The sequence below is a fragment of the Ascidia mentula genome, chromosome 3 (assembly GCF_947561715.1).
Source record: "Ascidia mentula chromosome 3, kaAscMent1.1, whole genome shotgun sequence".
NCBI classification, from domain to species: Eukaryota; Metazoa; Chordata; class Ascidiacea; order Phlebobranchia; family Ascidiidae; genus Ascidia; species Ascidia mentula.
Window position 1 is genome coordinate 11,415,330 of NC_138568.1, and position 15,409 is coordinate 11,430,738.

Consider the following 15,409-nt stretch of genomic DNA (forward strand, 5'->3'; position numbering starts at 1 on the left):
TACCTCAGCGTTTGAGAATGTACGACGGATCGATATATACCTGTCTCTGGTGGCACCAGTGTAAGAACGTATGCTATGCTTGGCTATCGGTGTCATAATTCGTCATATTGTACGTGTACCGTCGATAACATGCGTATGCCTTATTAACGAACGTGCACGTTATTTAAAGCCTGGCCAAAAGTGTCAAAATCCGAATCAGAGCGACATCATGTGGAATAATAAGGTACGCGCGCGATAATAAGCAGCACGTTCGCTATTAGTGTACATGCAAATTAATAGGACACATTTCTTGGCCAACCGTGTCATAAGTCAAACTGATATAAGTCAAACTCATCAGACAAAGTGAGGTTTTACTGCAGTCACCTCTGCTTTTGGCAAACTTAAAACAATTAAATTGCGACGTAAAGATGCAAACTTAGCAAAATGCCAACTTAACATGTGCTAAAGGAGACTAATATAGGCACTTACCCTTATAGATTAAACCAGGGATGTGCAACCTTTAGCATAGCAGCGCCAAAGCTGCATTTGATTAGGTAACAAAAATATTGTGTCTTTGGGGTGTAAATCTCACATTTACGACCGCTTGACAAAAGATATATGTAATTTAACTGCTCAATATTGTTAAACTAGGGATTTAACACCAAATACGTGGCAATTTAATTGTGTTAAATTTGCCAAAGGCAGAGGTAATTGCAGTAAAACCTCACGTTGCAAGTTCCTGTTGGGGTCACCAGACATTGGGAATATTTATTGTCAGTCGCGCCAAAAAATAATTGCGGACTGGTCTAGACTAACAACAAAGTAACGACGCAAACTACAGATGTCCACTAGATGGATACATGAGTGATATTTGCAAAATTGAAAGCAGAAAACAAGAGCATATCAAACTTTTCTGGTGCTCCAGTTATAATGGAAGGGGATTTTAACCTAGCATTTGACCAAAGACGCCCAACACCCCTACAAACGAGCAAGGGATACCTTACAAAACTACATGCAACACTCGAATCTTACCGACATTTTTCGATTTAAATTTCCCTCTACAAAAAAAATTTTCCCGCACCGAAATGGCTGACCATAAATTAATGCTTAATAATCTAGTTGGCTTCTATAACCACCTGTATGAGGAACCTCCATGTTCGACTCAAAATACCCTGCTTGTAAGTAACCTAGAAAAGCTCGCGCTAACAAAAATCACCTGCGAACAAACGGAAAAATTAAATGAGGAGACAATGGAAGCGGAATTTTTAAATGTAATAAAACCATGCAAAAAAAATTGCCAGGCTTGGATGGCTTCCCGGTTGAATTTTACATGATTTTTTGGGATGATATCAATCTGGTCTACCTAAATGCATTGGAGTTTACGTTAAAACCGGTGTCCGCGACGCAATCTGAAGGACTCATCACCCTAAACCTTTTACAGGCCCAAAATTATCGCCCAATAACTCTACTAAACGTTTGTAAACTCAAAAGTGGTCAACACAAGAATACGCGGTATCGACAATATCGTATCCAACGACCAAAACGGCTTCCTACCACATTTGTATATAGGAACAAATATCCGGTTGCTGTACAACATGACTGGCAGTACGGACCATTACCGCGCTCCTGGGGGGATACTGTCTTTAGATATTTATAAAGCCTTTGACATCTTAAGGTGGGAATTTATCTACGCAACTCTCTCTGCGTTCGGGTTCGGAGTTAGATTTGTCAATCTCATTAAATGCTTATACCAAAATGCTTCTGCGAGAGTCACCAATAGCGATTGTCTCAGAATCGTTTCACATTGAACGTGGCGTCGAACAGGGAGACCCACTCTCCCCAACGTTGTTTGTGCTCTGCATCGAATGCCTAGCAACAGCGCTTAGACAGGGTGATTTTGAAGGCATACGACTGAACGATAAAGAATACAAAACATTTTTATTTGCGGATGATACACTTGTTTGTTCTAAAGGTTCTGATACGGATTTCACCAAAATCTTTCAAATTTTAATTTTAGAGGAGTTAGGCGAAATGACAGGTTGCAAAGTAAATATGGAAAAGTCCTGTGCCTTTTTCATAGGTCCAAATCGCTCAAACCAACACAAACCATTTTAAAAGGATGGACTTCAATGGCCCTCGGAATCTTTAAAATAAAAAGATGAGGAACTTATCGAGCTGAAATTTTCCCCGTCACTAAAAAATACGAACATAGTAATGAACCTTTGGGCGACCAGAGGATTAACCCTTCTCGGCAAAATAAAACAATAGCTAAGAGTCTCATTATACCCCTATTGACATATAAACTGTGCGTCCTACCAGTGATCATCCCAAAAAATGCATTTGTAAAATCGACCGAGCCTTATTTAAATTTAAATGGGGCTCATCTTAGGAACGAATTAAAAGAGTTAACCTGTGTAAAAGTTTGGATAACGGCGGGGCGGGCATGATAGGTATTGAGAACTATATGTTGGCATTAAATTTAAAACGGTTATGGAATTATTTTGCGAGGAAACAAAAAATATAACTGATCTTCAAACTCCATTCTTACACCCAAACAGATTGGAGGCACTATTAAACTCGACAGTCAGCCCATCTAGTTTAATTTTGAGGAGCCTCATCCCATTAAGAACCCTCCGTTGTATCATAAACATTGCGAAATCAATCCTGAGCAAAAACCCCGACCACACATGCAACAGACCTCTCTGGCTTAACAAATCAATAAAAAAACGCAGTAAACCTTTTTATTTCGAAAATTTTATAGACGCGGGAGTAATGGCCAACGACGACCTGCTAGACCACATATGGAGAATATTTCAAATATGATGCACTACAAAAATTTTACAAAATTTAGTCTTGGCCCAAGTACAATAGATTTCACTAAGTTTCTCAAACTTATAGCATGTATACCCGAGGAGTGGGACTATGGACCAGTGCCTTCACATAAAAAGCTAACAGACGTTTTAAAAAATATCTTGAGACATTGCGAGAGCACAAAGGCTTTATATTCCTGGCTTCAAACCGCCAATATACGATTCAAACCCAAAGCACAAGCTGTCCTTGGCAGAGTACCTTGGAGGCAAATATATACCTCAAGCTACAGTGGAAACTAAATTAACAAGCTTTTAAATTAAGGTAAATCTCATGGCCAATGTGACCAACAAAAAGTTAAAGGATCTGAAGTTTACAGAAACAGGTTCATGTTTCTTTTGCGAAAATGCCGCGAAAACTGTTTTACATCTATTTGTGAATTTCCATATTGTAACACGTTACTGGAAAAATGTATGCGGTTGGTTCAGTGCTAAACTTCGTGTCCCCTTGTATTTTCCTCCTCGGTATACATCAAAATAACAATATCTTTGAATGCTTTGTAAACTGCGCCCTTCTGTGTGCCCGAATTGTAATTTATAGATGCAAATACGCTAAGAGGCAACCAACAACAACAGAATTTGTAAATATGTTGCAAACAACAAGATCCATTAAATTAAACATCGCCCGTGAGAAATACCGTATAACCGAATCGAATTATTACAAAAGAAAGTGGTCCTATACGCTGCTTGACGTGAAGCATACCCATGTAACTTGGCTTCTTGTGCTGATTTCTCGCCATCATGTTTAATCCTTGTTGCCTTTTTTGTCTTATTGCTTAGCCTTTTCTTCAATTGTTCGCCTTTAGCGTTCTTTTTTCAACAAAAAAAGAAAACAAGGCCATGTCGACGTCCATAAGCTGATGGCAATGCAAGTATAATTTTACCTGCTATGACTGGCCAACTTATTATGCGCGCACGTTACTAAGTTATGAGTACGTTAATAAGTTGCATGTTCGTTAATTAGGTACGCGTACATGAGTTTGACTTATGACACGGTTGGCCATGAAATGTATCCTATTAATTTGCATGTACACTAATAAGCGCGTACCTTATTATTCCACATGATGTCGCTCTTGTTCGGATTTTGACAATGCTGACAAGGCTTTAAATAACGTGCACGTTTGTTAACAAGGTACACGCACGTTATCTAAGGTACACGTACAATATGGCGAATTATGACACCGATGGCCAACCATAGTTTGCAGGCATTTGCCTCTGTCGGCTTGCGATGTGTAAAAGTGTACCGATAATGTAATGAGATTTCTTCCCATTGAGTCTTTTAATTTAGCAAAATTGGTACAATTATTCTGTTTCACAATGTTCCTATTCGTAAAATTGTAGTGAGAGTTTGATTTCTTGGAATCACATGTATATTCTCTATGGCTGACAGAAACTCAGTAACGGATAAGCACAAAATGGTAAAATTGTTAACACGTGTTAACACTATATTGTACTCTTTAAATTCACATAACCCACTGTCAAATTTGGAAAAATTACTCCCTTCAAAAGTTTGCCCACCTGTTTTATAAACTTTTTGGATAGCGTGCTTCCCCTGCATATAAGTTATATGTTGGCATGTAGCCTACTATAGTGCTGGGCGAGTTTATCCACCTTTTAAGATAAATGATAACTTACGTATAGAATACGCCTGGTAATGGTTCCTGTGGCAACCAAAAAAGATACGCACGTATGTTCAAAATTTAATCATAAGATAGAGCTCGCCCGAAACCACTCGAAATCGAATAAAAAAACGTTTGAAAAAAAGAATAAAAAAGTCACCGTTTGTGCTTTAACAACACGATATGAATATGCGACAATGATACATATCATCTTCCCGCACAATTTATTACAACAGCAAAGAATAAACATCTGATGGTCGCTTTCTTTCGCATGTAGGATAACGTCCAGACGCGGTTGTTTTGTTGAGTGTCATCATGTGGACATTTTTCTGTGTCGTCTTAACCAGCATTATTACTGGTATCGCTGGAAATATCCGGCAATCGTCGTTCAAGTCGATTGACGTGCCTTTTCTAGTAACCTTGTTCAGTTTGCACCAAGTACAGAATATTCCCTCGATTTTCGAAGATTTTTCCAAGTAGCTATTTTGGTCCAGACGCGAATAGTTGCGTGCACACTTGCTTCATTATTGGCGTTATGTTAATCTATGCTGTGATGGGGTGCGAAAAGTGAGAGCAGAGTTCGTAGTTGATAACTCTGTAGAATTTTGGGTTCAGTAAAATGGATGTGATTTGGGCAGGAGAGAGCGTATAGGGGGTGTTACTTTCTCGGAGAGGCTTGCGACAAAACGCCCATAATGGATGACTTTTCCTAGAAAGGCCTTCAGTTGAAAGGTCTTTGTGACAAATGGCAGCTCACGTACTGCTTGGATTGATGATTTCTCTCTTTGTCAATTATATGTACAAGATTATACTAAAATCTTGAAGAATTTACGTTAGTCCGAGCGAAAATCCAAAATCTTGTAGACGTTTAAGCGGATTTTTTAGGATTTAAACGTGTCTTTTTCTGCCGAATCTGTGACAACGAGAACGTCCAAGTATGCTGGTAATCCAGCAATAACAGTGTCCATGCAACGCTGGAATTGTGCGGGGCTAGAGGTCACCCCGAAAAATATGCGATTGTAATCAATTCAAAAGATGTGCTGATCAGACAGTGTTTGTTTGTATTTTCTTACATATGGACCAGTTAAAGCTGGATTTGCTCGCTGCCACGATTGATGCCACTCACAGATCTCAGTTTTGGCCTCAGATAGAACTTGGGCCCAACAACAGACCGGTGACGGAACCTGCAGCCAGCATGGGGTCAGATTGAGACTTCTGCACAGACTTGATGATGGGTCGCGATGGTGCAATTCTGTCAAAATCATCCGGACCCTTCAACCTATTGATGTGCCTCATCCAGTCAGTTTTGCAGTTTCTTTATTAACTCGAGATTGTACGTATCAAGTCGTGATGAGGATATGTCATTGCAAGAACCGTCTCGTCGGCAAAGAATTTAGTTGTGAAAGTAGGTACATGCGGAAGATCGTGTATATAGGCTACAAAGAAAAATGTGAAACGGCTAAATGTCGGTATTTAACAGAGGTTTAACTACCGACGGCATTTTCTACCCTTACAATACATTGACAAGGCGCCATAAGAGAAGCTAGGTGTAAAAGAGATGCGGCTAACTATGTACTTTGTAATGTAATAAATTGATACACACACCAAACAGCTGTTTTTAATTTATGACGTCAGAATAGTCACGTGTCCTATCCGGTGGGGTGCAATGGAGCTAAACATATAAATAAAACAATAATTGTAATTTTCTTTGTTCCAATTTTTTTCGGTGTTTATGTGCGACTCGTAGCTTTTTACGGTCTGTTTTCTAGGTGTGTGCAACCAACTTCAGTTTGTCATCAATACCTTGTAACGCGCTCCTACAAGCTATACTGTCTCGTTGGACTTTGTACATCTGCGATCCACCCAAACAACATGATAACACTACGCGCTGCAGTTTATTGCTGTGCTACACTTTCAACAGTTCGATGTCGTTGGTTTAAATCGAAAAATTAAGCATTTTTTGCATATCAAATGTGTTTCAGTTTGGTAATGAAGAAAGTGAGTTTTTTTGGAAAGAACTAAATGCATAGAATATAAAAACGTGTTTATATAATTTATTTGGTTTATTTGTATTTCTGCACACAGAATGTAAAATATTTCGTTTAATTACAATGAGTAATGAAATGTTAATTTCAAAATGGACATGTGATAATGTCAAAAGTTGGTTGAAATCAGAAGGATTTGACACATATGCCTCCTTACTTTGTGATGAGCATGGGGTTGATGGAGAAGTTTTGATGACGTTGACAGTTAAGGTAAAAAAAACATTTTTCAAAAAAATAATAGGTTCTTTTCTATTTATTTTGGTTGCAAAATGTTACATAAACTAATCCACACTCACAACAAATGATACTAAGATAATAAAGGATGTAATACATACATTTAAAACAGTGTTTCAATCTGTTTTTTAGAATCTCTCTTAATTTTTCTCTTTATGTTTTACTATATTTACAAAAGGTTTAGAACCTGGGTCAAGAAAAATATTAAATTTTGCATGCGAATTTTTGTCAAATTTTTTATGATTTCATGTAAATATATGAACATAACACAATCACAGACGTTGAAGTGTGCACTTTTAAATCATTTGTTGTGTTCTGAAAAAAACACCTTGCATTCTGGGGATTGCTGATATCTGGGTTAAAGTGATAATACAAACATGTTACAAAGAAATACCAATATTTGTAAATATCCAACCCTTTTTTTGAAGGATCTACGTAGTCCACCACTTGAAATAAAAAAGCTAAGTGACATCAAGAAGTTGGAGAAAAGTTTAAAAAAAATCCAAGAAAAAAGTTTGCTTGAACAAACCACTGGGGATGGTAAACAGAGTCAAATTTTGACTTAGCTTGAGACTTAGTCACAAGACTAAGGAGTTGAAATATTATTGTAAAATTAAAACAATGGTGTGATGCAATTTTTCTTTGATTATACTTCGGTACCTAACGTAAACAAAACAATATATTGTACACTTACATTTTGCATGTACGGCATTTGCACAAAAGTGTAGTCTCATTGTACAGTTTACAGTTGGTGACATGCACATGAATTTTATAGTTTACACAAAGATTAGTTTCAGTTACTGTACATATGATTGTAGAAACTGTAAATGGAAAGTATTTATCTGTGAAGAAAAGGTTTCAGAGCCATAACTTGAATAACACTGACTCAAGTGGTGTTGTATCATCTGATGAAGACGATGATGTGTACTGCTTAAAAGTAAAATCTCACAACAAAGTTTTTCTGCCAGAATACAACAAATTGCTGGTATATCCCTTTTTATGTAAAAAATAGGTGTCATTGTTTTTTTTGTTTCAATACATATCCTTACATAACAGGTGGGATTTACATATGCACTTCTTGCATCTTGGATAACTGCATATGTGATGGTAATTGTTCATGAAAAAGTACCAGATAAGAAGAAATACCCTCCCTTGCCAGATGTGTTTTTGGATAACATACCTCTTATACCATATGCATTTCAGTTTGCTGAAGCATGTGGGTTACTGTTATGTGCAATGTTTTGTTCCATTTTGGTTTGTCACAAACACAGGTAAACTTTAAAATGTCTTTTATTTTTTGTGTACAAATGTTTTTCGTTTAGGGCGATAGTGTTACGGAGATTTTTTAGTATCACCAGCACTGTATTTCTTTTGAGATCTGTAACTATGTTTGTCACATCCTTATCTGTACCAGGAGAACACTTGCAGTGCAGTGGTAAATACATAAGATTTGTGTCATGTATATCTAATGTGAACTAAATACTTAACTGAATTGCACATTGTGTATCTTCAACAATACTTCCAGCCATTTTTTACAGCCATTTACAACTCAATGTGGCAAAGAATAAAACGAGCTACTGAAATTGTGCTTGGATTTGGAATGTCTCTAACTGGTCTTCAAACATGTGGAGACTACATGTTTAGTGGACACACTGCATATCTCACATTGTTTAATCATTTTATTACAGAATGTAAGTAAATTTATACGTGTCTAAGTTCCTGCCACTGTTACTACAAAATATGTTGCAGATACACCAAGGAAAATTCCATTTGTTCACACTGTTTCATGGGTATTGAATCTGTTTGGTGTTTTTTTTATTTTAGCTGCACATGAACATTACTCCATTGATGTGTAAGTTTATGAGTAAATCTTTAAAACTGCAACAACAACAACATTTTTTTTTCAGAGTTATTGCCCTGTACATAACTTCAAGGATATTTCTTTACTATCACATGCTTACCAATACAAGGTCATATTCACATAGCAAAAGAATAAAGGTATAAGTACACTCCCATCAAAAATTTTTTTTAAATATTTGTTTCTGGTAGAACAAAGCACCACACAGAACATTTTGTTCAATTACTCGATAAATCAATCGAGTGCTTAATCGTTTATTGAGTATTACTGTTGTTTTAAATTTTATTTTGCAGATCTGGTTTCCACTTGTGTCATATTTTGAGTGCAATGTCCCTGGTAAGGTTCCGAATGAGTTTGGATGGCCATTTACAAGAAAAAGTGTTGCCGCACTAGTTAAACACATGAAAAACCGTTCAAAACTTGAATAATAACACACCTTTGTTTCTCGGATTTTAAGTTTGAAACATGTGCAACTTTTACTATTTTAAAGTTGTTCCTTTCTGTAAATTAACATTCAGTACCTTGTCAATTTGTGAAGTGCATTAACTTGTATATCAGTGTTTTGTGCCTTTTTAAGCCCATTCTGTTGAGTTATGGGATCATCTTGCAGGCCTATTTTTTACTGTTCAAGTTATTTCATTCATTTAATCCCTTTCTTCTTTTCCTATACTAAACAAGACTGTATGTCACCTTTAGCTGTTGTTTGGTACATGTTTGATTGTTATTTTGCTGTGTTATAAAACAAATCATTACGTACCACACGATTTATTGAAACAACGCTATTGCAGGTAAGATAAGCAGCACCACATGCAAGCTATACATGCACGATATTAGTTTTCCGTTTATACAACGCAAAACAGTGAACAGTTCCTTTCGCATGATTGGGGGTGCCACGCAGCTATTTTTACACAGAGAAGGGGTGCAAAGATGGCGAAAATAAATGAACAAAAACAAGTGAAAACACTGTTATGCGATGACGGCAAAACTGCTGGGAGCGTCAGTAAGATAAACACGACAGTGGAGTTGTCGGAGTGCTTATAGCATCGCTGGAGCAACATGAGGACTGTGACAGGATGCTATTGCCATCAGTAGTGGCAGGTCGGGCGACTCAATCCTACAGAAAAAATTCAATATCTTGAAAACATTTCTCTACTTCATAAAACAGTATATTCTGCCTAGAATAGAACTTAATACCAATCCATTATTACACTACTTGTACTCACCCCAACACTGCAGACAATTGCGCGACAGTAACCCTCTTGTGTCCCCTCACATACTCCGCCAACATCCGACTTTTAAGTACCAGCTGTCGTAACTCTGCCTCCAAATGTGCCATGCACTGTGAAAAAAACGGACGTCAAAAACTCCCGGAGTGAATATAACGACCAACTACTAAATGGGACTTACAAATTGCGGTGAAACATTCATGGCGGACATGTGGGCAATTTGCTGCACGATGTTGCTCACCAGTTTCGATGTTCTGGCGGGCATACAATCTTTGTCACTGTGGGGTCGTTGGCTGCTGTAAACTTTCACTGTGCTGTTGGTAAAAGAAAACCCACGTGATGCAACCCTTGAGAGCCAAGTATACCCAAACACCAGGTAAAACCAAACTTGGCAAAAATAATTTCGAACCCTTTGCTGACAAATGTTACTTTTCACAAAACTTGTACCCATCCCATATATTTAAAATGACTTGTTTTAAACCAAATCCAAAAAAAACTACTTACCAACTGTCTAGGTCAGCATGGATACAAACGGCCTCGCTAACTCGTTCGTCTAATGGTGGGTTACGTACGGTTTGCCGAAGATCCTTCAGAATTTTTTCGTGGAGGTTTGGTTGACTGGGAACTCCATGTATGACGAAATCGTTCAGATATTCAGGATTATAGCTACAAATTGTTCATTGCAATGATTACGTCATGTGACAATCCTAACTTTTGTCAGAATTTGAACGTAAAGAATACTTACTCTGCCATTAGTGAATCCCATTCCGGTGAAAAGTGCTTATTAGCCGGATTTTTTGGGTGCGACTTCATTTCCGACACGGGAATATGTTTTGGGACCAAACCTGGGCAAACGGCGGCAGAAGTTTCGGCATTGTTAATTTGTTTTGGACTGACCGGACTTTTTGGCACAAGTATTGTTGATTGTTGGCGTCGCACTTGTTCGTGAAATTGCACTTCTTCGCTGCTCGCTTTAAAACTTACCACACCTACTGGCCCTTTGGCAGGCAGCAAGGGTGGTGGACGTTTTCTTAGAGAGTTTGATCTGTTATTTGGAAACGGGATAGGCGCGGTTTCCTGCTTAATATGTGGGTCACATGATGTCTGTGGAACAGCGACCGATTGTGGCGACGGATCGTCGAAATATTCATCGAACACATTGTGATTCATTTCAACCGATGGAATTCGCATCAGTTTTAAACGTTCCATGCTGGGGCTTTCAGACATCAAGATATCGTCAGCATTGTTCGCGGTTATCGCTGTTTCGTGGGAAGGAGAGGTAGGTAGCGCGTGTCTTCTTGTTCCCAGCTTGCACCGTGGTCCGCTGCTTGTTGAATTGATTCGACCACTTTCGCAAACTTCCTGTTTGGCGGTGGTGGAAGGATTGGAAACTGATCTGGCTGGAAGAGTTGTTTTGTTGCTTTTCGGAAATGTTGCAGCATCAGAAGCGGAATTTGTAACAATAACCTGCTCTCCCACCGAGTAGGTTTTCTTGTGCCCCTGAACAGGGGAATTAATCGAGTATTTTTCTGGTGTTTGTGGTAGAGGCGTGATCGCGTGTCGAGGTGATGCAACGCATGAACTTTGCACGTTTACAACATTTGCAATGGGAGGTTCAATTATGTTCACGAATGTTTGAACACGGCGGACGCCACTGCCGTTAGCATTAGACGAGTGTTGATTTATGGCAGGTGTTGACTTGACGTGTTTGATAGAGTTGGGAGCATCTGGATTATGGGTCGGTACTTTTGGCCAATCGATCTTCTCAAAATTGCACGCCGGTGACGCTTGTCTCACACAGAACGGACCTTCAACTTTTCCTGCAACTAACATATTTACTAAAAATGCAAAAAGGCGCAATAGTTTTTCCGAAAATAAAAGTTTGGCTTACGTATTGTTGGTTTCGGTGGCCCACTTAAGTGTTTGCTTCGTGGTCGGGCGGGAGGTTTTGGAGCTAGCGTCTTTACTGGAGTTTTAGCGACAAACTCACTTGACGTTCTTCTGCTCTGAACCGGTCGCTTTGACATGGCATCATTCGAGTAAGTTCGATGTCTGTGCAATATATCAGAAAAAAAGGATGTGAAGAAAGATGTGTTTAAGTCACATGTTTCACACAACCACATGACACACTGGCATGTGACCAGATTGCCTGAATGTATGTTACCATGTGACACGAAATCGCATATTTATATTGCGTTTATCATTATGCTATTGGTTTTATGTGTTTTTGACTGCATAAAATGTTTACATAAAACAATTCTCTGAAAAGGGTGTTGTAAACTTATAATATTAACAAACCTGTTTGAAGTAATTCCATTCATCAACAGATTAGTTTTGTCTGTTTTATTTTTCACCATCGGCCCACTGTTGCTTCGATTTAACATCCAAAGTGATGGTTGGTTTTGAAAAGGGGTTGATTTACTTCTTGCAACAGTGTTTCTAGGCAAGTTTGGAGTTCTTATTGGAGTGGTTTCACTGTTCTTTATTGACACAAGCACATATTCAGAGTCCTCTAGGTCACAAGGCACAAAGTCAATAGAAAGGTTTTTCGTTGGATCTCTTGTGTGATTAAGAGCCTAAACGCAACATTAAACAGGGTTTAGACCAAGTAGAATACCAAAATACCATCATTCATAACACATGACAAAATTATGAAAGAAAAACAATAAAGTTAAAAAATAAAATCATAGTCTTGTGACCAAATGACTACACATCATGTGAAGGAAATACATGACAGGACATTGTTTACTTACCACAGGTGTCAGCTGATCAGGCACTTGGACACCATCATTCAAATTGCTGCATTGAATGAAATATGATATTACAGAAAGAATTGTGGAAACAGCTTCATGTTGTGATCCACTAACAACCGTTCGACAAACTTTCGTTGGTGAACCAACAGCTCCATATAAATCACTGTACAAAAAATTACATTTAAATAATACAAAAAATTGTAAATGTATATTTTTCACATGCTTACCCAAGCTGCGCCCACAAGTTATTGTATTGTTCACTGTGTTCATTTGATCTGTTGCCATTGGAAGGTGATGAAAATCCAACCCAACCTAGGTGGTAAGTAAGCACTGCTGTGAGTAGACCGCTGAAAAAACTGAAAATCCAACAAAAATTGTGTCAGTTTCAAACTTGCAATTATGACAACTAAAATACAAAAAAACGTCACTTACTAGTTTTTTTGTTTGTTGTTGTAATTTAAAACTGTCCTTGTAAGATCACTTAAAAAGTGTCTCACAATAAGTTCATGGTGACTAGTGGTAATAGTTGAAGATGTGAGTGTCCACCACACTGGCTCAGGAAGTCTTTGAGTCGTGTAAATATTATGCAGCTTTGTGGAAAATGTTTCAAGGCTCTAAGGTGTATTAAAACAACATGGATTTATTAACAAATATCAAACACAAAAGTTATAAAATTAACCTTCATCATTGCTTGAATAAATTCCTGCTTTGATTTGATTTTCACAGAAATTTCGATATTTTCCTTTAATTCAGTGAGATGGCTTTCAAAAATGGGAAACCGTTCAAAGAAAAAGCGTTGAAACATTCTACACAACAGGAAACAAATAGCATGGATTGCATCAATGAGTATTTTCTTTTGCTTCTGTCTTACGTGAAATTGTTGGGCTCCGGCTCACATATTACTGCAAAACCAATTCGCATTCGATTTTGTCGGATAGGATTGGCTGCATCATCAATCTACAAAAAATATGCAGAAGTTGGCATAAATGAAAAAAGTGTGTTTATCTTAATAAATTTACCTTATCATGCAACATAAAGCTGTCCCTTTGGTTTGGCGGCAAGGAATGAGCTTTTTTATTAGACATAGACAAAGGTCTCAAACCACTTCCCAAGGATCCTTATGTAATACAACCCATTATTTTAGCTGATGACAAAAAAAAAAACTGTTTATGAAGTTTCAAACCTGTGAAGCTTTGGGACAATCCTTGGTAACTTGAAAAAAGGGCAGCTAGTGAATTACTTGAATCCGATCTGTGCATACTCCCGGAATGCGCAACTGCTTCTTTTTGCATTGGAATTGCAGGTGTTGGAGTTGAAACTAAAGGGAATATCAAACTTAAATCATTTGGACATTGTTCAGAACAAATTTGAAGCTTTTATGCAGCATAAAGGTAATTATGATGTTAGCAACTAGTAAAAAAAAGTGAAATTCAACCTGGCATTGTTTGAGCCTTTCTCCTGCTGTAAACTTGATTAGGTTTCTGTGTTTCAAGATGGATGTCTAATCTTCTGTCCAAACTGTTTACTGTATTTGGGGATTTAAAAGATGGCAAACAGAAAACTCTGCTTACCATTAGTTGTGGAGGGTTTCTAAAACAACAGACAGACATTGAATAAATTAACAAAAATATTCATTAAACAAATATGTGAGTTTACATTTACCGAATAGTGTGTATTTTCAGGGAAGGGGCTTTTTGCACCATTCCGACACAACCAAAGAGCATTTCACCCAGGACATCCCAGTCAGACGGATTTCTAGTGCACTAAATTAAAACAAATTTAATTGGAATTTACCAGTTTAAAAAATCGTCAATTATCCAAACATTTTAAAATTGTTTACCTCATATTGCACAGCGGGTTTATTGCTTTCTTGCACATCTTTATCAATATCCTAAAAAAATACATGCTTAAAAAGGGGAAAATTTCATTAAAGACGACATGATATACTTCTGACGTTGTTACGGCAGCAATTTTTTGAAAACATTTCGAGTCAAACACATTCTTCCGTTCACTGTCAAGTTCCTGAAACAGCACAAGTCGTACAATAGGTGGAGGCCTTCCAACAAATACAGCTATGTCTGATTTTTTTGGAGAGGTAAAGGACATATCCTTGCTTGGTGAAATGTCGGCTATCATCGACTTTCTGCTGAGATTAACACCCATTTTAGACAAGAGATTGAAAAATGTAAATGATAAAGACTTTGTGCCATGGAGGGCTTTGATTATAAGGTCATAAGCTAGTAGCTCATGACTCATCAAACAATGCAAGTGACTCATCAAGACAAGACCTTTACACAATTTTGTGTGAATGGTGGCAAACAGCAGACTTATCAATAAATTTTTCCTTCAATAAATTATTATCATTTTTGTCCAAATACTGTGAGGCAAAAGCAGCAAACCTGAATAATGAACATTTTGTCAGTCGATGGTTAATCTTCTTGTGTAATTTTTGTAACGAATCCATCTTGTTTTAGTGGCCAATGAAATAAAATGCCACAGAAAACTGCTTTTCATCCCATTTATAAAGAGTAATTCTGCTTGTTTGTCAGTATATCATGGGACTTGTATACACATTCCTCTTGGTCTCCGCTAGGAAATCAAATCAGTTCATGACTATTGAAATTCAATTTGTGCAACGCCAAAGCAGCTCACATTCATACTTCATTACATGCCTAAATGTTTGATTCACAGAAAACAAATATAACTTCATCATTTTTACTATCAACAAACGTATAAGTACTAAGAGAATAAGAGGAGCCCAGTTCAAAAATCATTTATCTTTACTTTCCTTTGTTTTTATGAAATCACCGAAATCTCAACTTATGTAC

The 15,409-nt window shown here is 37.5% G+C and overlaps 2 protein-coding genes across 4 annotated transcripts; one reads left to right on the top strand and one right to left on the bottom strand.

The window, feature by feature from the left end:
- Nucleotides 1–6,554: 6,554 nt before the first annotated feature.
- LOC145894115 (sphingomyelin synthase-related protein 1-like) lies at nt 6,555–9,329 on the top strand. Its single transcript, XM_082982580.1, has 9 exons — nt 6,555–6,720; nt 7,173–7,284; nt 7,563–7,729; nt 7,801–8,015; nt 8,067–8,179; nt 8,283–8,435; nt 8,494–8,596; nt 8,652–8,742; nt 8,896–9,329. The coding sequence occupies exons 1-9, from the start codon at nt 6,577–6,579 to the stop codon at nt 9,028–9,030; spliced, it is 1,233 nt and encodes a 410-aa protein (XP_082838706.1). The 5' UTR covers nt 6,555–6,576; the 3' UTR covers nt 9,031–9,329.
- Nucleotides 9,330–9,367: 38 nt separating this feature from the next.
- On the bottom strand, nt 9,368–15,249 carry LOC145894114 (folliculin-interacting protein 2-like). Of its 3 annotated transcripts, none has more exons than XM_082982578.1 (19): nt 14,981–15,249; nt 14,529–14,724; nt 14,422–14,472; nt 14,244–14,344; nt 14,017–14,171; nt 13,765–13,899; nt 13,601–13,698; nt 13,453–13,538; nt 13,261–13,387; nt 13,014–13,195; nt 12,809–12,937; nt 12,582–12,744; nt 12,127–12,404; nt 11,720–11,880; nt 10,574–11,654; nt 10,333–10,494; nt 10,010–10,142; nt 9,826–9,941; nt 9,368–9,716 (listed from the first exon to the last, which is right to left on the bottom strand). In XM_082982578.1, the coding sequence occupies exons 1-19, from the start codon at nt 15,043–15,045 to the stop codon at nt 9,638–9,640; spliced, it is 3,498 nt and encodes a 1,165-aa protein (XP_082838704.1). In that variant the 5' UTR covers nt 15,046–15,249; the 3' UTR covers nt 9,368–9,637. The 3 variants fall into 3 exon arrangements, with proteins under 3 accessions (XP_082838704.1, XP_082838703.1, XP_082838705.1); XM_082982577.1 differs by having other exon boundaries at nt 14,529–14,727; XM_082982579.1 differs by having other exon boundaries at nt 9,369–9,716; nt 10,574–11,648; nt 14,529–14,727.
- Between the last annotated feature and the right edge of the window lie 160 nt (nt 15,250–15,409).